The sequence below is a fragment of the Agelaius tricolor genome, unplaced genomic scaffold, assembly GCF_023055355.1.
Source record: "Agelaius tricolor isolate 1412-34295 unplaced genomic scaffold, bAgeTri1.0.p SCAF_14, whole genome shotgun sequence".
In the NCBI taxonomy this organism is placed as follows: domain Eukaryota; kingdom Metazoa; phylum Chordata; class Aves; order Passeriformes; family Icteridae; genus Agelaius; species Agelaius tricolor.
Window position 1 is genome coordinate 4892409 of NW_027269274.1, and position 21164 is coordinate 4913572.

The 21164-nt window shown below is 45.7% G+C and overlaps 2 protein-coding genes across 2 annotated transcripts; one reads left to right on the forward strand and one right to left on the reverse strand.

Annotated features, from left to right (window-relative positions):
- Window positions 1-2181: 2181 nt before the first annotated feature.
- LMOD3 (leiomodin 3) lies at window positions 2182-7843 on the forward strand. Its single transcript, XM_071439211.1, has 3 exons — window positions 2182-2478; window positions 4277-5671; window positions 7817-7843. The coding sequence occupies exons 1-3, from the start codon at window positions 2182-2184 to the stop codon at window positions 7841-7843; spliced, it is 1719 nt and encodes a 572-aa protein (XP_071295312.1).
- Window positions 7844-10158: 2315 nt separating this feature from the next.
- ARL6IP5 (ARF like GTPase 6 interacting protein 5) lies at window positions 10159-20335 on the reverse strand. Its single transcript, XM_071439363.1, has 3 exons — window positions 19959-20335; window positions 12224-12441; window positions 10159-11903 (listed from the first exon to the last, which is right to left on the reverse strand). The coding sequence occupies exons 1-3, from the start codon at window positions 20132-20134 to the stop codon at window positions 11731-11733; spliced, it is 567 nt and encodes a 188-aa protein (XP_071295464.1). The 5' UTR covers window positions 20135-20335; the 3' UTR covers window positions 10159-11730.
- Between the last annotated feature and the right edge of the window lie 829 nt (window positions 20336-21164).

Sequence of the window (21164 nt, forward strand, 5' to 3'; positions counted from 1 at the left end):
AATTTATGGAGGAGAGACCTAAGGTAGGCAAAATATGATACCCACCTTGGAAATCTGTGGGATTAGCACCCAAGTCACCAGGAGAGGTGTCACCAGGCAGCCCCTTGCTCTGCATCTGATGGGGAAGGCATCATTCCCAGTCTAGAGTTTCCTAACGGTGGTAGTGACAAGTGATATATTTCTGTTAAAGAGAAAAAGTGGTTTTCAAACACCTGATAGTGTTCTCAGTACCCCTGTTTTCCTTCTCAAGAGGACTTCATGGGTTTGACCCTGCTTAACTTAGATGATCTAACAAGACCACGGCCCAAGATGGCCTGGCTGAAGATCATGGAAACCCAAGAAGGTGGCATGGGGCTTTATTTACAGGCAAGAAATTAGCAAGTGAGAAGCAAGCACTGAACAGACAGCCTCTGGGGCCCAAACTGCATGGTTTGGGAGAGCAGCATACTGGAGCACTGATTTATTTGAGAACATCAGGAAACCATTTATGGGTTCTATTATGGGCAGCAATCACGGGGGTAAGAGCTGCTGGAGCAGATAGATTGATGTGTGGGTCTGTTGTTGTGCTTGCCACTGCATGATATAAAACAAGGATAAGGACATCCCTGAAATACCAAAGGGGCAAATGGAGCCATTGCATTCTTGGCTTCTTTAAATGACAAACATTTATTATCTTTTCCTTTGCCACTTATGCTGTTCCTAAATTTTTGCCCTCTTCCCTGTTGTGTAACAGCATGAATCAAATGAGGACCTTTGGATAATGGACTTTTAATAGAGGTTAACAGGGCTTAGAGCTCCATGTTTCATGTTACAAAACACAGCAAAGAGACACCATCATCATGCAGAGCCTATTTTGCTGCTGGCAGACTCCAGCAGAGCATGGCTGAGACTGTGATGAGAAATATGGTTTAAAAATTGGCAGGGCATGGTTTCAGAGCCTCTCCCCCATGATTTTGTTCCTATGGAAGCTGCATTTGCAAGGTGAGGATTTGATTTGATACCCCTGCAAAGAAAATTTGAAATTATGAGAGGAAATCTTCCTAATCCAATGAACGGCCCAAACTGTGAGTAGCAAAATTAGCCAGGCTTGCTACTCTACTGTTACAAAGAAACCATGCACATGGTGATGCTGCAGGTTTGCTGTGTGAATTTAGCAGCCTCTAAAATATTCTGAAGAAGGAGGCACTTGGATGAAATGGACACCTTACAAAAAGAGGAGTTTGGGGAGTTACGTGAGGTCTACAAATATAACAAAGAAAATCTTTGTAGTTGCTTATTAATTCTGAAAAAAAAAAAAGGTAAAAAGTAGGAGAAGGGTGATCTGGAGATGAACTGTCAGCCAAGAAGAGCTGATGGTGCAAATGATGTTCATGACAGGGCCAGGCCAGTCCAGAAGCAGGCAGTGGCATTGCCCCAGGGTGGGAGCAGGGATGTGCCATGGGGAATGCTTCCCTGGGAGCACTCAGCCTGCCTCAAGGGGCTGGTGCCTGTCCTTGCATGGACCTCTGTCCCCAGGCACAAGGGGCACGCTGTACCAGCTCTACCCTCCTTTTTTCACCTTGGAGGACTTTCCCCAGGCCAGGATGTGAGGTTTGGGAGAAGTCACCAACAGAGGGTGGCTGCACTCATACCAAACCCCCTGTGACAGTCAGCCAGGGCTTAGACCTGGCCTAAGGCAGTGCTGGGCCTGTGGTCTCTGGTCCTTTTGAGATAGATTTGAGATGTTATGGACACAGAGACTTTTCTGATTCTTCCCAGAGGCCAGATTTCACCTGCACATCTCACAGGTGCCTCTGATGTGCCTTCATCCCGCTCTGGTGATTCCACCCTGAGCGGTGCAGAGTCCCAGGAATCCTCTGGAACATGTCTGTCTTCTGCCTCCCTCAGTGGGGGACACACCAGCTGCACTGAAATGTCAGAAGGGTTTGCACAGCTGACAGGTTGCTGAAAATGGAGCATCGCCATAAATTCTCTTTATCCAGCCAAGTGCAGCTTAATATAGACTTAGCTGCACGGGCTGTGCCCCACACTGAGCCCAGGAGCTGCCACAGCTCAGGACCAAAACATGAACTGGTCATTTTAACCAGATCAGCTACTGCTAGTGAGGAGGGAAAAAAAGAAAATCCTTTGAAATTTATCTTTCTCTTTAGGTTTAAAAAGTGTTAGAGGAAGGAGGGAAGAATGAACATGTCTGAACTTGGCCAAAACTCCGATGAAGACGTGTGTCCTGAGGACATTGATGAAGATGAAATCCTGGCTAACCTGTCCCCTGAGGAGCTGAAGGAGCTGCAGAGTGAGATGGAAGTCATGGCCCCAGACCCTGAAATCCCAACTGGAATGATACAGAGGGATCAGACAGAGAAACCCCCCACGGGCAGCTTCGACCACAGGTCCCTGGTTGACTACCTGTACTGGCAGAAGGCATCCAGACGCATGCTCGAGGATGAGAGAGTTCCTGTCACCCTCTTGCCCTCTGAGGTAACAAGCAAAAATCACAAATATTTATTATGCATCAGCAGCAGGATCTGTTTTGTAGCTTTAATACCTTAACCTGCCTCTGCTTCTTATGTAAGGTAGAGTACAAACAAATGTAGATTAATCCTAAAAGCCTCATCAGAATCCAGCTTGGACTGATGTCAGGGTTAGTAATTTTTTAATTGCTTTTCCCAAATATTTACTTAAGCTTTTTAATAGAAAAAAATTCCTAATTCTGATTTGAGTGAAGCAAATCACTGAGAAACTGTCACAAGATCAGTTTTGCAGGATGTAACTCTAATTAGTTTGATTTTGCATATGGAAGAACACCATGTTGCTTTTCCATGGAAGATTATATTAATCATACAAATTAAATTATTAATTGACAGAATTTAATGAGATACTGGAGAAAAACCCCAAACCACTGTATTTTAACAAGGTGAAACATTAACAACCAAGCATGCAAACTCTTGAACTAGTTCAACCATACTCAATACAATGCTTAAATTTATTTGACTATCCCCATGACTTTGAACTAAAGTTAAGGTCATACTTAGATATCTTTCAGGATGAGGGCTACACTTAAAAATAGGTTAATAGAATTGAAACTTGGCCAGATGAAACACATCCATACTTGAATGTGAAGTTCACTGGAAGTGAATTTGAGGTAACTGATTTATTTTACTTTTGTTTTAAATATCAGTGATTTGCTAATACACATCAGTGTGGCACATCCCGGACTTCCGAGGGCATGGGCTGCCTTTGGAGACCAGGGGAAATCTGTGGGATTTTTTCTCCTGCACTCTTATGCTCAAAGAAACAATTTTGTAAACACTTCAGAGGTTAAATCTGAAACCTGGGCGTGGAGCTGGCTGCTGCATTCACAGCTGGTCCATCAATCCCCATCCCAAACCCATTCACCACCACAGCCTCAAGGGCAGAGGTGTCTGGGACCATTTTGTCTGACTTTGGGTGCAGCACAAGCCATGGCACTGTCCTGCCTGAAGAGAGCAAATCTCAGTGAAATAGCTTGATTTTATTAGTGCTTTGTTAGCTTTTCTCTGTGATGGAGGAACAGCTTGCAAAAAGATGCTTGACAAAGAAAAATCTAAGCAAGGAGTGTCTCTGGAATTGGTAGATGTTTGCAACTAATTTATTTGAATGGTAGAAGCCTCATTGCCCTGCAACTGCTTTGTGCAGGGGCTGGTTTCTTATCTCTGGACTCCAAACTGAGCTCATATTTTATCTTCAGTGAGGTGCTGCCTTAGGTGTGATGCTCTGGGACTGCCAGAGCAGGTGGCCCTGTTGTCCCTTGTGCTGGATGACTCCACAGTGGTCACAATTGCCCTCTTCACTCCTCCTTGGGCTGAGCAAACCATCAGGGGGTCACCCTGATGTCCCAGTGCTTTGTGGCATACAAAGGAAACTTTCTTGTCAAAGAAATTATAAAGATTACACTAAATCCAGAAAGAGACTTTGGATCAGAAACTCTTAACCCCCAGAAGGGTTCAAAGACCATCTTAACATATCATTAAATATGTTCAGGATTTAATTGTTAGGACTTAATTTAGTAGGCAAAGATGAGAAACTGGTTTGCAGCCTCTTTGGAACAAGTTGTTCCTGTGTTCCCAAGCAAGCTGGTACAACCTGAATTTACAGCAGTGACACTTTTAAGGATTATTCTCTATTGTAGGGGCAATGAGGAATATAAATCCAGCTGCTATGTGTTTATTTGAGCAGAAAGTTATTGCAGCAAAGATGTCTTGCAACTGTTTCAGCTGTGAGGTTTTGTCTTCCTCAGAGAAGTGCTACAGAGGAGATGGAAGGAGAGGCTGGCAGCAGTGGTGAGGTGGCTGGAGGGAGGATGCCAGGACCAGAGGGAAAAGAGAGACATTACCAAAATGAGCACGTGTCCGAGTCAAGAACACAACCTGGGGACACAAAGACAGATAGAAGTGATAAGGAGAGAGTGGTGGAGGAGGATGAGAAAGAAGAAGCAGAGGAGGAAGAGGAAGAAGAAGATGAAGATGATGACGAGGAAGAAGAAGAAGAAGATGAGACTGAATTGGAAACAAAGAAGAATTGCACCAATGAGAACAGTCACATCAACCAGATAAGTCAGAAGTCAGGTACAGAACAAGGAGAAATCCAAGAAAAGCCTAAGGAAAATGAAAAGAAAATATCAAAATTGAACATCCCCCAGAAGTTAGCGCTGGATACCAGCTTCATGAAGATAAGTGCCAGACCCTCAGGAAATCAAACCAATTTAGAAGACAGTTTGGAGAAAGTCCGAAAAAACAACCCAGACATGAAGGAGCTCAACCTGAACAACATAGAAAACGTCCCCAAGGAAATGCTGATCGATTTTGTCAATGCCATGAAAAAGAACAAGAACATAAAAACATTCAGCCTGGCCAACGTGGGGGCTGACGACAGCGTGGCGTTCGCGCTGGCCAACATGCTGAGGGAGAACAGGAGCATCACCACCCTGAACATTGACTCCAACTTCATCTCTGGCAAAGGCATCGTGGCCATCATGCGCTGCCTGCAGTACAACGAGACGCTGACGGAGCTCCGCTTCCACAACCAGCGCGGCCTGCTGGGCCACCAGGCGGAGATGGAGATTGCCAGGCTGCTGAAAGCCAACAACACCCTCCTCAAAATGGGCTACCACTTCGAGCTGCCGGGGCCCAGGATGGTGGTGACCAACCTGCTCAGCAGGAACCTGGACAAGCAGAGGCAAAAGAGGCAAGAAGGGCAAAGGCAGCAGCAGATGAAGGAGCAGAAAGAGTTGATAGCGATGTTGGAGAATGGACTTGGGTTGCCTCCCGGGATGTGGGAGATGCTGGGGGTACCGCTGTCCCAGCTGAGGATGCAGGAGCCTCCACAAGCCCCCAAACCCCCTGTCCCTGCAGCTGTGTCACTGAGCAAAAGGCAGGAGAACACGAGGCCACCAGCACCCGAGCAGCCGTGCAGGGAGAAACCCATCAACTTCAAAGTGGTCAAGCTGAAAAAACTTCAGCGCAAACCCCCCGTGCCAGAGTACGTGGAGCCTGCTGAGAAAACCAACCTCAAAGACGTCATCAAAACACTTAAACCAGTTCCCAGGAGAAGACCCCCTCCCCTGGTGGAAATAACCCCGAGAGATCAGCTCCTCAACGACATCCGCCAGAGCAACGTCGCCTATCTCAGGCCGGTAAGTGCAGAGTGCTGCCTCTGAGGGGGAAAATGGCACTCACCTGCTGTGCTCTGAGCCCTGGCTGGAAGTGCTGGGCTTTGGCAGGGCTGGCAAATGCACCTGCACGTGGCATTGTCACCCTTTTGTGTCAGGCTGCCACTCCTGGTGTGCGGGTGGTTGTTTTCCAGCAGCACTGAGGTACGGCTTGCACAGGGAACTCACACCAAGGCTGCAGCCTTGTGCATCCCCGGCTGCATCCACAGGGTAAAAGAAAGGAAATTCATTCAGGAGGTGAACAAACCCACATAAACTTTACCTTTCTATGCTCCTAACAGTGTATTAGTTATGACAGGCCCATGCTATTATAAGACTGTTGTTTCAGGAGTACAACAGGTATTATGTTTTTACATCAGTCCCTCATAAACCCCATGTTTCTCTGTTCAATATCTGTGTTTTTCCTTAGCTCTCACTTTACACAAGAGAGCACTTGGCACACTCTGAAATCCAGCCTGGTCTCACACTCTGCAGCCCTGCTCCTGCCTGCCTCACCCAGTAACAAGGAGTGTTTTATTTTAGTGGTCCTTTGCTGCTCATTCTTCTGTCTGTCCTTATGTAGATCAATTGTAAAATTCTAGTGCTAACAGGAAAAAAAGAAATTAGATCCACCAGCAGTGAAGATGGAACAAGGTTGTGGGAAGAAAGTAGTGGTACTGTAGGGGGTTTTATATTTGTTTTCAAGTAAAACTTTGCCACAGAAAATTGGCTTAGTGGTCAACTCAAGTGAGCTCAAGATCATCCTGACTTTAGAATGCCAGTCCAAAACTGAAAACTACCTCTTGGGTATGGTCTCACTTGGGTACCAAATTCATAGGCTTCTTCTCAAAATGCTGGGCACCAGATTTAACCTCTTGCTCTCCTGGCCTGTTATATTCCCTTGCATTGATTCAAGACATCCTAAAACCTGGCTGGTGTATTTGTAGCTTGATGCCTGTTTGTGTTGCCAAGGCTTGAGGAAGAGGACAGAAAATCCCTTGTAGTTAAAAATAGACAAGTAGTATTTTGTAATTACAATTTCTTTCAATATTGACATTTTAATATAGTGGGCCTAATGTTTCTTTCATTTATACCTACAAAGAAATAATTATTTCCTCGGTAATTCCAGACAGAGTAGTTTGTCCTGATATTTTGGCAGGTGCAGGTTCTGCAGTGACCTCAGTCTCTGGTCCAGGATTACCCTAAACATTCTGTCCTGTAGGCAAGGTTTGAGGTTCTGAGTTTCTGCTGGCCACTCCAACTTGGCTGCAGCCAAGGCCTCTCCCCAGGGCATTTCTGGCCTTTCTGGGCCAGTCTAGGGTTTGCATTTTAGTTCCACATCCCAGACAACAAGACCTGCTTGTGGACAGCTCACAGATTGTGCTGGTGACAGCAGGTTGGTCCATGGCTGTGGGAGCTGCTGCCTGCCCAGCTCTCAGGAGGCTGGAGGACAATGGAGCTTGTTCTCTGCCAGACACTGCCCTTGTTTTGGACAGCAATAGTTGGGAAACTTTGGTGCTGCCCTATGCCAGGGGTGATACTGAACCCCAGCCATTCCCCCAAAATGATCTGGAGGATTTTATCCATGAGAGCTGAGGGGTTAAAGATAGACAGATCAATTAATGGTGCATCCTAAACATGCCAGATAACAATTGCTATCCCAGCCCATGGAAAAATGAAACTATGGACACATTCTGGGGGCTTGGGGTGGTTTGTTTTGGTGGATTGTTTGGGGATTTTTTGGGTTGGCTCTTTTTTTGGCCTCTGTCATCAGACCACCTGGCTTAGATTTGGGGCATTAGGGTGTTATTCTGCCCATCCTCCATGATCTTGGTAACTCCTTTTTGCCTCAATTCGCTCAGCTTCATTTCTGAAATGGAGTTTTGCTGCTTGAGCTGAGTTGGGTGTTTGTTCTCTCTGTGGGACTCAAGGCCTTCAGACTGATTTCCTGGACCTTAAGTATTGCAAACATCCAGTGGGGCATTCCAAACAAAAGAGAGCTCCCAACCAGAGCTCCTTGGAGTTCCCAGCTGTTATATTTTAGTTTCTGGGGGTTTGTATTAGGCTAAACTGGCCTGGTAAATAAGGCTGAGAAATTTCCTCCTCCTAATACTTCATGTCCTTGTCCAGGTGCCGTTGCCAAAGCAGCTGGAGTGAGAGACCAGACTGACCTGAAGAAAACAACTTGGAATAAGGACTACTCAAGTTTTGCTTACAACTGTTTCAGCAGATGTTTTCTGCAGAACCCAGGTGGTGTATTCAACTCTTTGGGAACAAAGCTTGTGATACACACTTGTGTAAGTGTGCTGAAAACGGCTGGCATGGGAAAAGTCAGTGCTAAGTGTTTCCACCAGGTATCAAACAATCCCGCTGCCATCTGTCTGCCAAGTGGATGTGAGGCTTCAGATTGTTGTGGGAGTATTTTCTCAGAGGCATCAATAACCTTGTCTTTCTAGTTTGTCAGCAAACTATTTTGCTTCCACGTTGTCCTTCTGCTGCCAGATTCTGCAGGAACACGCTGTGCTTTATCTTATCTTTCTTTTCACACACATGCTACTTTATTACTCTCTTGTCCATGAGAAATGTATTTGGTTTCTATGTATACAGCTTCATTTTTTAGGCTAAGGAAACAGAAATGAAATAAAGCTCTCTCTGTAAGAGGTGTGCAGCACTTCCATTGCTAACAAAGCACTCACAGAACGACTGCTCTGGTACAACAAACACCTTCCAAGCTCCCTCTGTTTCAGAACAGTGTCTAGTGGGTATTTACCTGATCAGCATTTAAAAGATGATGCCATGCTCTGCTTGAGAACTGTGATGTTCATTCCCTGTGATTCACCTGTCTTACTGCAATCCTCAATTGCAGCCACCTTGGAGAGCACTGAAATGCCATTTTAGGTCTCTCTCCACACTGTTTTTGTGGCAGGAGGATGAGCCTCACCACTATTCCAGGGGTTTAAGAAACTCCTAATTCCTCCTAGTATGATGTGTGAACAGTGTGTCACATCCTGGCAGGGCTGCATTTGAAGGGGTAAAACCTGTATATACACAACTCAGTTTTTCCTTAATATTTTTGTGATTTTTTTTTCTCCTCCCTCTTTATTATCACATTAAGTTCTTCTGCTGCCTTTCTTGTACAGCAGCTACAGGTAAGTCACACTCTTGTGAAATACATCCACAAGAAACCAATTGTTTTAGGGGCTTTTTTCTTTGTTTTTTAAAGCTATAAGACACAGGGAAAGAACAAAGGCTTTCCCTGTGCTAAAATGTACCTTCCTGTGGCTGCTTGGTCCAAAGTCACAGCTTTGTAGCTCCTGTCAGGATTTCCTTCAGGTGAGTTCACCTCTGAGTGCTAACTCTTAGCAGCCTTGCCCTGGCAGCTAAATCCCAGTCCCTCCCTGCTCCCCCTTCCCACATTTATTTTAATAGTCCTGTAGTACCAGCAATGTCCAAGACCTCTTGAGTCCAAGGTAGTCTCTACTGTCACTTGTTCAAATTTTCACTTGTTCTTGTCCTTTTGGTACCTATCACCTGGTCTCTTTCCAATCTCCACCTTCCAAACTTGTAAAGCTCTGCTTCTGTTTGCAAAAGTAATGCCCCAAACTTGGGAAAGCTGGTTTCAGTATTGCCCAAGAGAGAGCAAGTAGCTTTAAAGCATCACATAACATGGAGGTAAGATTAAAAAAAAGAAAATAATTTTCATTGCAGCTATTTCTTTTTGTAAAGGAGAAGAGCAGGAAAGGAAGAAGCTTGGTACTTCCAACCAAGCCCTTGCACAGAGCACAGCAGCAAGTGACAAATGCACCAAGTAAGTGCCCAGGAAAGCTGCTGGAGCACACTGCTTTCCAGACTGGCTTCAAGGCCAGGCTGGTGCAGCTCAGACTGCAGCAGCTGGACAGGGAAGCACAAAGGAATATATAATATAGTGCTTTACAATCTCCAGTTGAAGCTGCCAGGCACCAATTCCTGCTACACCCAGAAGCTGCCAAACATGAATTTCCAGGGTGGATAGAGCATGACCTGTGAAACTCTGCTCTGATCCATGTTCTCCCACCCAGCAGCCTCTCAGTGATCACAGGAGGAGGGAGGCACACACAGACATCACACCATGAGCTTGACTGCAGCAGAGCTGGTGCTAGTGCTGCTCAAGGCACAGCTCTCAGTAATCCTAGAGGCAAAAATCCCTCTCAGGTAATTAACAGGAATTGAAATCCCAGTTAAGTAGAGTTGAGTTATGTAAGAGACCAAAGCTGCATGAAGAAATGCCCTAAGTATTCCACCTCCATAGAGCAGCTGTTTTAAGGATGCAAGAGCAAGGCTGGAATATTTCAGCTCAGAGGTTCCCTGGGCCTCAACAAAGCTGACACAGAGCAGTCAGAGCCAGCAGCTTCAACCCCAGCATGGGCTTGTGGCACGAGCCACAGGGTGCCAGCAGATCTCCTACCACCCCAACCACAGACACAGGCACAAGGTCGAGTTTCCAACCATTAGAATTTATTTATTTTTCTTCATAACTGTGCAGTTTTTAAAATGCTACTGTAATGATGAAGTCATAGGCTACTATGTTCTTTAGGTGTGGAAACAGTTTTTGAAAACCAAGACCATGCGCTACAAGTGAGGAACAGGCCATCGACTCTTCAGCTGGAATATACAGACATTTTTGATAAATACTGATCACCTTAACACTTAAATGGAATGACATGTTCAGAGTTCTACACAGTTCACTATGAAAACAGCATGGCAAGTTACATAAAAGCTTCAACTTCAAGGATCCTTGCTTTTTTTGTTAAATTAATTACTTGGTTAGAAAAGAGAAATGCAATATTTGAAATGGAGTCTCACCTGGACAACTTTCCCCCCCTGTTGTTGGTAAGCTCCTGTTATCAAGATGATTCCATCAGAGCTGGCAGTTAAATTGTGTATATATAAAAGAATCCCCCACACTGCTTTCAACATCAGGAGTTTTAACAGGCAAATATCTTCATGAATTTGAATGGGTTTTCAAAAATTTTATCTTGACATTTATTGCTTTTACTTGTAAACCTGAAATCCAGTTTATTCCTTTGAGGAGTGTTGGAAGTACAGAGTCAGCAGATGCATGTTTGACCTGTATCTTTGCATTCTGGGTGAGAAGAAAGAAAAAGATGACCCACTCTCAAGAACACACATACACCTCCATCTACAAACAGCTTGTGCAGACTAAAGCAGGTAAGTCCTAAAGTAGCAGTATTTAAAAACATCCATGGGGTAGAAACCCAGCTCATCCAACCTATATCTTTTTCTCCCATGCTTGGCCAGGGTTTAGCTGGTACACAGGGAAGTCTGGCTCTCCTACAGAGGGGAGCAGCTCTATGGATGAGGATTTTGGAGAGCTTGAAGGTAAATGTTACTGGGACTGGCAGGCAGTGCCATGTATATTCTTCATGCTTACAGCTATTTAGACTTGTTCAGGGCTGCTAAAGGAGGGCTGTGAGGTGAGGACAGGAACCCAGACTGGGTACAAGCACTGCACAGTTTTACCACGTGCCAGTTAAGCTGGAAACGTGGTCTCTGTAATACAGAGCACCCAAGGGAGGGATTTGGAGGATGCAAGAGATACCTGCTTGTGATACATTCCAGCTCATCTGAGCATCACCAGCCTCAAAGGTGCTACCCAGCATGAGCTGGCTAAACTGCAATATTTTAGAACTGAGATGAAAGGGATGTTGCTTTAATAGACCAATTTGCTACAAGACAGTTTGAGAGACTGCATTCCATAGGTTTCTACCTCTTCCTCCTCTACCCCCAGAAGAAGAGACAAGCAAACATGGTTAAGTTAGTATGTATTTGTGTAAACACCAGAACATTTTGCTATACAATAGAAAAAAAGTTGCTGTTTGTATGTTCTTAGAGGAGCCCTGAAGACCTTGGAATACCTGTATCCTGCAACTATTAACCTGTACCACATGCATTTCCTGTTTTGTACATAAACTCAAAGCAAGCTTGAACAATAGTAAATAGCAACTACACTCCTGCAACAGGCAGAAATGCCACGTTGCAGCTGCTTACTCCTTCACTTTAGATATGTAGTCAGCCAGTTTGTTGATACTATCCTCTTGCTGTTCTAGAGCATCCAGAATGAAGCCCATCGGGGTCTTCTTCAAGCCTATCCCCTCCATCTTGTTCTGCAGCTTGTTCTGTATGTTCCTGAGCCTCAGGGAAGCATGGACAAACATCACTGCATGACAAAAACACCCTCATTAATTGCTAATACCCAAGGAATGCATAGTTCTTGCAGCACTTAAGACACATCCCAGCACCGTGACATCACTGGAAGATGATGATGTATCAATGACTGCTGAAGTAACCACAGGTATCCATTTAATAATAACATTAAAGATGGCTTGTGCTGCTTTTTGTCCCCTCCCCCAATTCTGCTTTGGGACCACTTAAACACAGATAGCAAAGTTAACAGCTGACTCAGACTCTGCAGACTTGGTTGAGAAAGCTCAGGTCACACACCTGCACAGCCCCCCAGAGAAGAGAACAAACACTTACAGAGGAGAGGAAGCGTGATCCCAAACATGAACACCATGACATCTCCCAGGTAGGAGATCAGGAAGTAGCTAGACAGCATGATGGCCAGGACAAACGTGGTTGGGTACTGCTTCTTCAGCTTGCGGAGGACGTCCTTGTTGTGTGACATCCACACAAAGCCCAGGAAAACCAGCACCACCACAGTGCCACCAATGAGCATGTTCAGGGGACTCAGAAACCTGGAGAGAAGAGGAACAACAAGCAAAGAGTTCAGATTCAGAACCTTCATGACTTGTGTGTCCATAGAGGATCACTCTGCTCAGTGGTATAGTTACCAGGGAGGTAAGGCATTGAAAAGGAAGTTGCTGTTGTGAAGATCTTCACCAAGGCCTTTAGCAGGAGCCAAATAAAGTAAAAAGTACAACTGAAGAAGAAACCCTTAGTGTTGAATTTGGATAATCTTTATGTTCTCTTCCTGAGCTTAGCTCAGGATGATGAGTTTCTGCAGCATTTTATCACAGAAGCACTGCCCACCAGGACCCCTCCTACCTCTGCAATCAACTCATTTGATATCACACATATCCAGATAGCAGATGGAGACAACATTGACTGATCTTTTCCCTTCACATGACCAAAACCAAGGCTAAGCCTTCAGATGAACTAGCTCTTCATGCTATCTTCTCTAGGTTTGCAAAATGGGAAAGGTAGAACACTGAATAAAGGAAGTTACTTCACTACTTCTCATTTCTGAATAAACCTTCTCATTGGTTTACCTTCAAACAAAAGAATTGTATGAACCTGCAAAAGTAGCTCACCACTGTTAGCACAACAGATGGAAGCCCAGTCCCAAGCAAGTATGCCTGAGAGTCAGAAGGAACTGGAGGATGTGATAAAGGTCTTATAGGAAGAAGAGCCAGACCTGGCAAGACAGTCACTGCTGAGGTTTGTGTTCTGTTATTGTTATCAGAGTTTCCAAGCAAACCAAGCCATGGAGTGGATCAGCTCTGGACTGTAAACAGAAAGTCCCTTTTTGGACAAAGGCAGAAACGTCACCTGCTCAAACCACATCCCCAGGTATTTAGAGCTTGCTCAGAATCAAGTGTTCAGCAATGACTTTGCTGGGCTTGTTTCTGTACTCACCCAGAGTCCAGGCTCTATGGTATTTCACTTAAGTAGTATTAAGTTATGTGAATTCGTGTGCATTCTGATTTTCTGGCTTTGACATGCACTGATCTGATTACACAGCAGCTGAGGCCTCCGGGCTATTACAGCTATGGCAGCAGCATGACAGCGCCCAATAAAGCAAGACATGCTCAAGGTTTACTCTTGCAGACTTTGCAGCTCACCCTGCTGCTCCAAAGCTGCCATGCCCAGTGACTCACCACTCCTCCCCACTGCCAAGGAGGATGTTATGGTTTGTGGTCTGTGCTTCACATCCGGCCCAGGCAGAAGAAACCTGCTGCTGGTACTGCCAACACTCTACCTGCAGTGCTAGGGAGCCTCTTCCTGGAGCAGGAAGAACCCCCAGGAATTATTTCACAGCAAGGACTGGCTCTTGATTCTTCAAGTCAGTTGTGCCAACAGGGGATGGGACAGCTGGACAGAAAAAGATTAAAATTCAGAGTAGTTCCCCACCTGCTTCTGCTACTCATGCTGAAAAGCCAATCGGGCTTTTTGGAAGTGGTGAGAGGCCAGACTTGCTTGTTGCATTTGAGTCACTCCCTGTAGCCAGCCAGATTATATTTAGCTCTGAATTGTCAATCTAAAGTTTCCAGGCTGGAAAAAGTGAACAGCATGGCTCTGGAAAGAAATCAGTTTCATCTGTGCTCCTTAGTAGCAGGAGGAGGGTGACTCATGACTGGACCACACTGGTGCCTGGGTTATATATGTAACACTGGACATGTGAGATTCTTAAAGTAGGATTCACCTCCACACCTCAGCTGTCTTGGAGCAGAAATGGCCAAACTTACACAACTCACAGCAATCTTTTTTTTTTGTTGTTGCTAAAAACCCATGGTCAAGAGAATCCTGGAAGCAACAAAGATCTAGACAGAGCTCCACTCTACACTTTCCATGTGCCTGGAAAATACTCTCAAAGCCTTATCACCCCTACAGTTCCTGTTACTCTTATTACAACTTCAGAAACTTGTGGTGAAGAACCATTCCTCCATATTTATGAGAAGAGACAAAGACTTCTCTGCTCTCCATTTCTTTCTGGTATTACCCAGGTTCTGTGAAACTGCCTGGCTGTAAGGGACATGAAGAGGGCTGAGGGGACAATGCATTCAGAAGATCCCTCTTTTCTGAGGAGAATGATTTGAGTCACATGTTTTCTGAAGTGGGCTGCATTCCAACGTGTACAAGGGAACAGTGAACAGAAGTATCAAGTGAAGGCATTCAGAGCCACATGAACACAGATGGGGATCACAGTTGCCACTGAAAACCAGCATTCACACTATCAGCCATGTGTCCACAGACTTCACTACTGGTGATTACACTGCTGGACAGGGTGTCATATGCCAGAGCCACCCTTTACTGCTTGACTCACCCACAGCATAATTTACAGCACTATCTAAGATTATCCTAGAAATTCATATGTAGAAAATTCTTCTACAACAATGGCAGTTTTAAGGAAGGCAGAACTCCATTGTCCAGTTTCACTCAGATCTGTTGGCACGCTGCTCTCAATAGCACAATAGCTAAAAACGAAAAAGGAAAAAACAGGGATATGTAATTTTAGAACAAGAGAGACTGGGGAAAAAGAGAGCTGTGTAACAGCTCTAGAAGTCACCTTACTGTTGAACCACCAACACTGATACTGGCCATATTTATACAGAGGTCAGAACACAAGAGGACAAATTTGTGCTCAGGCAAGGAGGCTGGAAGTCTTTCAGAGATGCAGAGGAAAGGTAAGTGACCAGCCATTAAGTTGTTACAAGATACTTTCTAAATATAATTCCCTTTAGCAGGGATTTATGAGACCTCAAATACCTAAAAATGTAATGCACAGAACTATCAGCACGGCAAGGGTAAGGTGACTTGACTTTATACTGCTCAGAGGACTTAGGGGAAGAAAAACTCTTTTAGGGCTGGACATAAAACCCACTAACTTCTCTGGCCCTGAAAGCAGTGAGTGTGGCAGGACTAAGAGCATTTGGGGGTGCCAACAGCCTAGAGCACCCCAGCTGGATCATCTCCTTCCTCTTCTGTGGTGACAAGGTACAGCCCCGTGACCTCCAGTACAGCTGGGACAAGGTGACCAGGAAAAGCCATCACCCAGATTCAGCTTCCTGCTGCCCTGCAGACAGCAGGCTTCCTTCAGCATCCACCTAGATACAAAGTAGAGACAGGGAAAACAAACACATGAAACTAAACATGCTGGATGGCTGCAGGGACAGGGGCATTGTCCTGTGTCAAGCAGGACCACAGAACACTTTGTACTGGTAGAAGCAGCCTCAGGAGAGCAGGGATGTGCTGGGGGTGCACTTGTGTGGGAAGTACTGGCAGCTACCCCTGGCCAGCAGAAAGAGATGAAGATGAAATACTTTCATTTTTTAAAAATTAGATTCATATCTCTAGGCACTGCCCTACATGCATCACAAAACAGGTCAGAATTCTCACACAGGAGCAGGAACCCACAAAAAGCTCTGCTTTCAGTGAGTTATCACATCCCCTCTTCTTGTCAGGTTGTTTCATACCTGCACACTTGTGCACAGCCTTACAGCAGGAGAGGGGGAGGACATACAGCTGTAGCACAGGGAAAAAACAGCTTGGCAAGGCAAATTCTTTGTGTAAGGCAAGTAGCCTCCAGCAGCACAAGCCCAGAAATAGGATAGGCCACATAAAAAGCAAAAGCAAGATAGCTCCATCCTCAGATCATCTCCATTTTAGATGACTGTCTTGGGGTGATTATTCAGCAGTTGCTGTCACATCTGTTTCTTTCACATGTGACCAGGCACGTCTGAACAAAGGCGCTGAGTAGGAGATTGGCAGTCACTGAGAACATCTTTTTAATTTACAGCAGCTCAGTTAGGCTGAAATAAGCATGAAAATTCCTTCTTAGAAGGCTTTTTGCTCCACTATGGCCCAAGCAGTGGGCAGGTCAGAGCACTAAAATGTGCTCATTTGTATTAATTTAAATAACTTGAAAGATGAAGTTCTGCCTCCTCTCTCCCCATACTTTGAGCTTCACTGAGGTTATGCAGCTGTAACTACAGGTAGCACACAAAACTATAAATAGCACATTGTCTCAAGGGATAGTCCTCAGCATCCATGGATTTAGCAATGCTTCTGTACCTACTGTTGCTCACTTGCATGGCTTTGAGAACAGGAGACAGCTTCCTTGCCTGCAGAACTGCCAGACCTTTATGAACTTATGCACCAGTATTATTATGCAACATGATTTAAAATTATGTGTTTTGCTCACTCAGTCTTTTATCAAGCATGAGAGAAACAAAATGTTTTGCTGCCCTGGAGCTCTGTTTTAGCAAAGGGAATCCCTACAAGTATATCAGCCAAGGCAGTGATCTGGGGAAGAAACATGGAAAAAAAATATGATGGACAGGAGATGTTTTGAAGAAATGGCAAAGGAAAGAGACATCAAATCTCAGGCTGCAAGGAGAATATTATTCCAAGAGAGAATAAGCACTCCGATGCAGCATTCCGAAATTCAGCACGCTTTTTTAAAACTGTCAGATTTTGAAGCTAATTTTTAGCAAGTACATGGCAACAAAAGCCTAGATGAAATTCCATGAATTTAAAGTAGTTAAGTTTGAAGTACATGATAAGAGAGGCCTGGTTGGAGTAGGTGGAAGAACAGACAAATTTCACTTATTAACTAAATTGGCTGTTTGAGGGAAGTTGCAAGATGTGGGAGGCACTGAAGGCCCTGACTTTAATAAAAATTCATATGGGACTCACAATGGCAGGGCCCTAGCTCAGGGTAAGAACAGGGAGTCCAGTTCTTCTATAACTAGGAGAAAGGGCAGAATTTTGTCAAGAGCTTGTTTTTTATCAGCAGTCTACTGCAACAGAGTTGTAGAGGGGAAAAAAAGAAGAAGCAGACAAGTCCAGGATCCTTCTTAAAGGAATTTTCAGGGAGGGAGTGTGGTTGCTACCACTAGCCTGTATTTGTGGAGTGGCACTAATTCACAAATTTTAGTTTCTTGTTCACTGGTTTATTACTTTCTATCCACTCCTGTAGGCTGAAAGTAAAATAAGTTGCATTACTGCAAAGCACAATTTAATTCACAGGTAACAGTAGCTACAGGAGAAGGCAAATGGAGGGAGAAGGGCAGGGACACAATGCAGAAAAGATCATTACAATTCCGCTGTGCTCATGGTAAGGTTATTCCACACCTTGTGGAGAGAAGGTAAAAGGTTGGAGAGGTCAGCTTTGTTGTAGGAGGGGCAGTAAACTAAAGCTGTGGCACAAAGTATTTCCAGTATCAAGAAAGCTCTGGGCTACAATTTCTGTGTCAGCCCAGCACAACCACAATACTGCAACAGCTGAAAATGTCATCTTTGCATTTCAAGTCTGTCTATATAGATAGTTTATGAACAGGTAGAGTTGGTCATTGGTTTAGTTTTGATCACAGGAAGATCAAAACCACTTTATTAGTGGTTCCAATAATCCTGCCCTTAGGCCTGGACACAGCCCTGGAGTTCCTAAAAAGCCATGATTCATCATTTATCAGGGGTTCCTGCCCATTACAGAATGAAGTGAAAGACAACTTAGTCATCAGTTTAAATTTATCAGGAGAACTTTCTTTACTTTTCTTCCAAAGCTACAGTCTGGCCAATTGAAAAGTATTTTTTATTAAAAGAAATTGATACTTTTTCTCTATTGAGGTATTATCCCATTTCCTTTAGAATTATTCTCCCATCTAATTTTACTTCTATGTTAGAAGAATCAGGTTCATCATATACCAAAGACTCTTAAGACATGCAATAAAAAAAATATGTGAGATAAAGATCCCACTTCAGGTCTTGTTCACCCATAAGTTTTCAACACAGAGGATTATAATTCAATATTAAGATATTATAGTTGCAGTTCTGATATTAGTTTCCATCTTCTGTGGCTCTCTTCCTCCTCCACCTCCCACCTCAGCACATTAGTAGGAAATAAGTGGGAGAGAAATCTCCCCTCATCTGAAGAAAAGCAATCAGAGTTCAAAAGCAGGAATTTAGGAGGGTGAGTAAAAGCTGCTGCCATCCCTGTTTTACAGGGAAACACCCTGTTTGGAGATACCAAAATTATTTACAGCCTTTTCCCACCTTCTTGAGCAGAAGAGCTGACCCCCTGCTTTCCAGGGACTCTGTGACTTCTCTGTTCATTGAGAGCTGGCTACAGTATTGTGCTGCTTATGAGGGTAATGAACACACAACTCTAGAACAAAGTGGCAGAAGAACAGCAAGACCATGGAAGTCTCATTTTGCCAGCCTAGTAGTCTGTAAGATTACTGTGACATATCCCCACCAAAACAGACAAGAACAAGGCCTATGCCACTATACTAAACCTAAAACTGTCATATGCATCAAGAAGAAAATGCAGGATTCTGAGCCTATCCTTCCACTGAGCACAGATCAAAGTCCCTTGTGAGCCAGAGAATCTTTATCAACTTGGACGCTGGGTCAACAGCTTCAGAAGCCCTAACAGGATGCAGAGTGCTTACCCCCCGCAAAAAAAAAAAAAAAAAAAAAAAAAAAAAAAAGATTTAGGGGAATCACTTTAAGCCTCTGCAACATAAGAGATAAGATGTACTTCAACCAAAGCCACTCTGGCCTGGTGGCTGGGCAGCTCTCCAATTTAAGCATTTGTGTGTTGCTTGTTGAGAAGAGTGGAGTATTTCAGTTTCCATATTAAAAGCTTAATCATCATTTCTGCTGCATGTCTTGCTTAAGAGCTTTCTGACCAAAGATCCTAGAGCAGTACCTGAAATAGAGTCACATAGCCTTTGATTCAGAAGGTGATTATAAGGTTCTTTCCTTACTCCCTTTAGGAACGCTGGGTGTGACACAACAGCAGATGGTCCTACCTCCAAGGTCTGAATCCTGCCCACCAGAACGAAATGAAGGACTACCTTATTTATTTTACAGCGAAGTTTTTCTGTGTGAGCTAGATCAGAAATAAGAACGGCTTGCCCTGAACATTACTTTAGAACAGTAACAGAGAGAAGAATGTATCGATGCATTTTTTTTAAATTCAAAGCCGAGCGTGTCTCAGGCTGAGCAGCCCGCTGGGCAGGTTCAGGAGGAAGCACAGATCGCTGCGCAGGATGCGGCTCGGCGAGCAGCGACATCCCGCACCCCGAGCATCGCTGCCTTCCGCCGGGCGCGGTGCCCGCAGCGCCCGCCTCGGGCACCGGCTGGAGGAGAAGCCCGTGGGAAAGGGAGATAACACACAGGGAGCCTTCGGGCCGGGCACACCCCACCAACACACCGCAAACCACACTGCCACCGAGTCCCCCCGCCGAGGGAGGCTGTAAACCAGGCCGCTACATTTTTAAACCACACCAGGGGTTTAAGGAGGGGCGGGAAGGGGAAGGGGAGTGGAAGAGGGTAAGGGGAAAAGAGGGGAAAAGGAAAAAGGATAAAGGAAAAGGCAGCTCCCCCGCCCCTGTACTCTCACATCCCGCCCGGGCCCTTTCCCGTGGCACCGGGCCGGGTCGCAGAGCCCCCGCCCGGGGACCGGGGACCGCGGCCACCGCACCGCCCGCCCCGGCCTTGCGGCCGCACCGCGAGGCCGCGCACTGACCCCACGATGGAGACGAGCGCGGCGGCCACCATCAGGTAGTTGGTCTGGTAGTAGAGCAGGTTGCTGACCACGCGGTTGTTCCATTTCGAGATGTCCTTGAGGTCGGGCAGGGCGAAGCGGTCCGAGCCGGGGAAGAAATCGTCCCAGGCCCGCAGCGGGGCCACCTGCACCTCCATGGCCGCCGCCGCCGCCGCCGCGCAGGCTCGGGAGCGCCGGGCACCGCCCCGGGGCGGCTCCGGCACCGACAGCGACGGCGGTACCGGGGCGGCACCGGCACCGACCGCGGCCCCGCTCCGCTCCGGCCCCGCCGCTCCGCGCTGCTGAACCCGCGAGCGAACGAGCAGCAGCGCAAGCGACAGGCGTGTGTCACCGCCCAGGACTGGCAGCTGACAGGGGCTGCTGTCAATAATCGCTGTAAATTCATTGTTCCTTCAGCGAGTGGTGATGCGCGTTGGGCATTCACGTGGCGAAGCCACTTGGCATCGTCTGTGAAACAAGGGATGAGTGGGGAGGGCACCACGAGAAGTGCCAGCCCCAGCCAAGGGGGCACTGCGGGGTATCCCATGGCAGGGGGGCTCCGCTAGTGGGGTTGATGTCTTCAAGCTGCATTTTCTGTCTTCACGCTGAATTTTCTCACCTCTTGCAAAGTAACTGATGCCGTCTGATAATTTCTACAATAGAATTTGCCTAATTAAAAAAAGAACTTTGGGTTTCAGGCATTGCGTCAGATTACATCACCTAAATGAATATGCATTAGGAGGGCGGAGAATATGTAGTATGGAGGCGGGTTCATGTAAATTTTACTAGATAATCGATAGAACTTTTTACCCCTTGGGGTGCTTGATTTGTGGAAACTTCCGCCTGTGCAGATTAAACAATATCTCTTTTCTAAACTGGACTCTTGTTTACAGAGCTCCTAAAATGGGCAACAGGGCGACAGTGTCTTTGGAGGGAAAGGTTGGTGCCAGCAGCTGTGGTGTTTTGACCCCATGTCCATGTTGGAACACTTGTGTTTTCAGGCTTTCACACTTCAGGCACCGTGGCTCAAGCACGGGCTGTTTGTGCATCACACAGCACACAGGGTTTGCTGTGCTACCGTGCATCAAAATCCTTCTCCAAATGTAAGCAGGCTGGCACTTGCTTCTCACAGCTCCATCCCTGAAGGATTTACATCGCTGAAGTTTGGGAGCCCAAGAATTGAGCACA

Excerpts from the sequence above, each read along its gene's own strand:
- ARL6IP5 (XM_071439363.1), bottom strand. The coding sequence starts at position 20,134 with ATGGAGGTGCAGGTGGCCCCGCTGCGGGCCTGGGACGATTTCTTCCCC. Across the intron at positions 12,442-19,958 it reads GCGCTCGTCTCCATCGTGGG|GTTTCTGAGTCCCCTGAACA; the intron begins GTCAGTGCGCGG and ends TCTTCTCTCCAG. Across the intron at positions 11,904-12,223 it reads GATCACGCTTCCTCTCCTCT|TGATGTTTGTCCATGCTTCC; the intron begins GTAAGTGTTTGT and ends TTTGTCATGCAG.
- LMOD3 (XM_071439211.1), top strand. The coding sequence starts at position 2,182 with ATGAACATGTCTGAACTTGGCCAAAACTCCGATGAAGACGTGTGTCCT. Across the intron at positions 2,479-4,276 it reads TCACCCTCTTGCCCTCTGAG|AGAAGTGCTACAGAGGAGAT; the intron begins GTAACAAGCAAA and ends TGTCTTCCTCAG. Across the intron at positions 5,672-7,816 it reads ACGTCGCCTATCTCAGGCCG|GTGCCGTTGCCAAAGCAGCT; the intron begins GTAAGTGCAGAG and ends GTCCTTGTCCAG.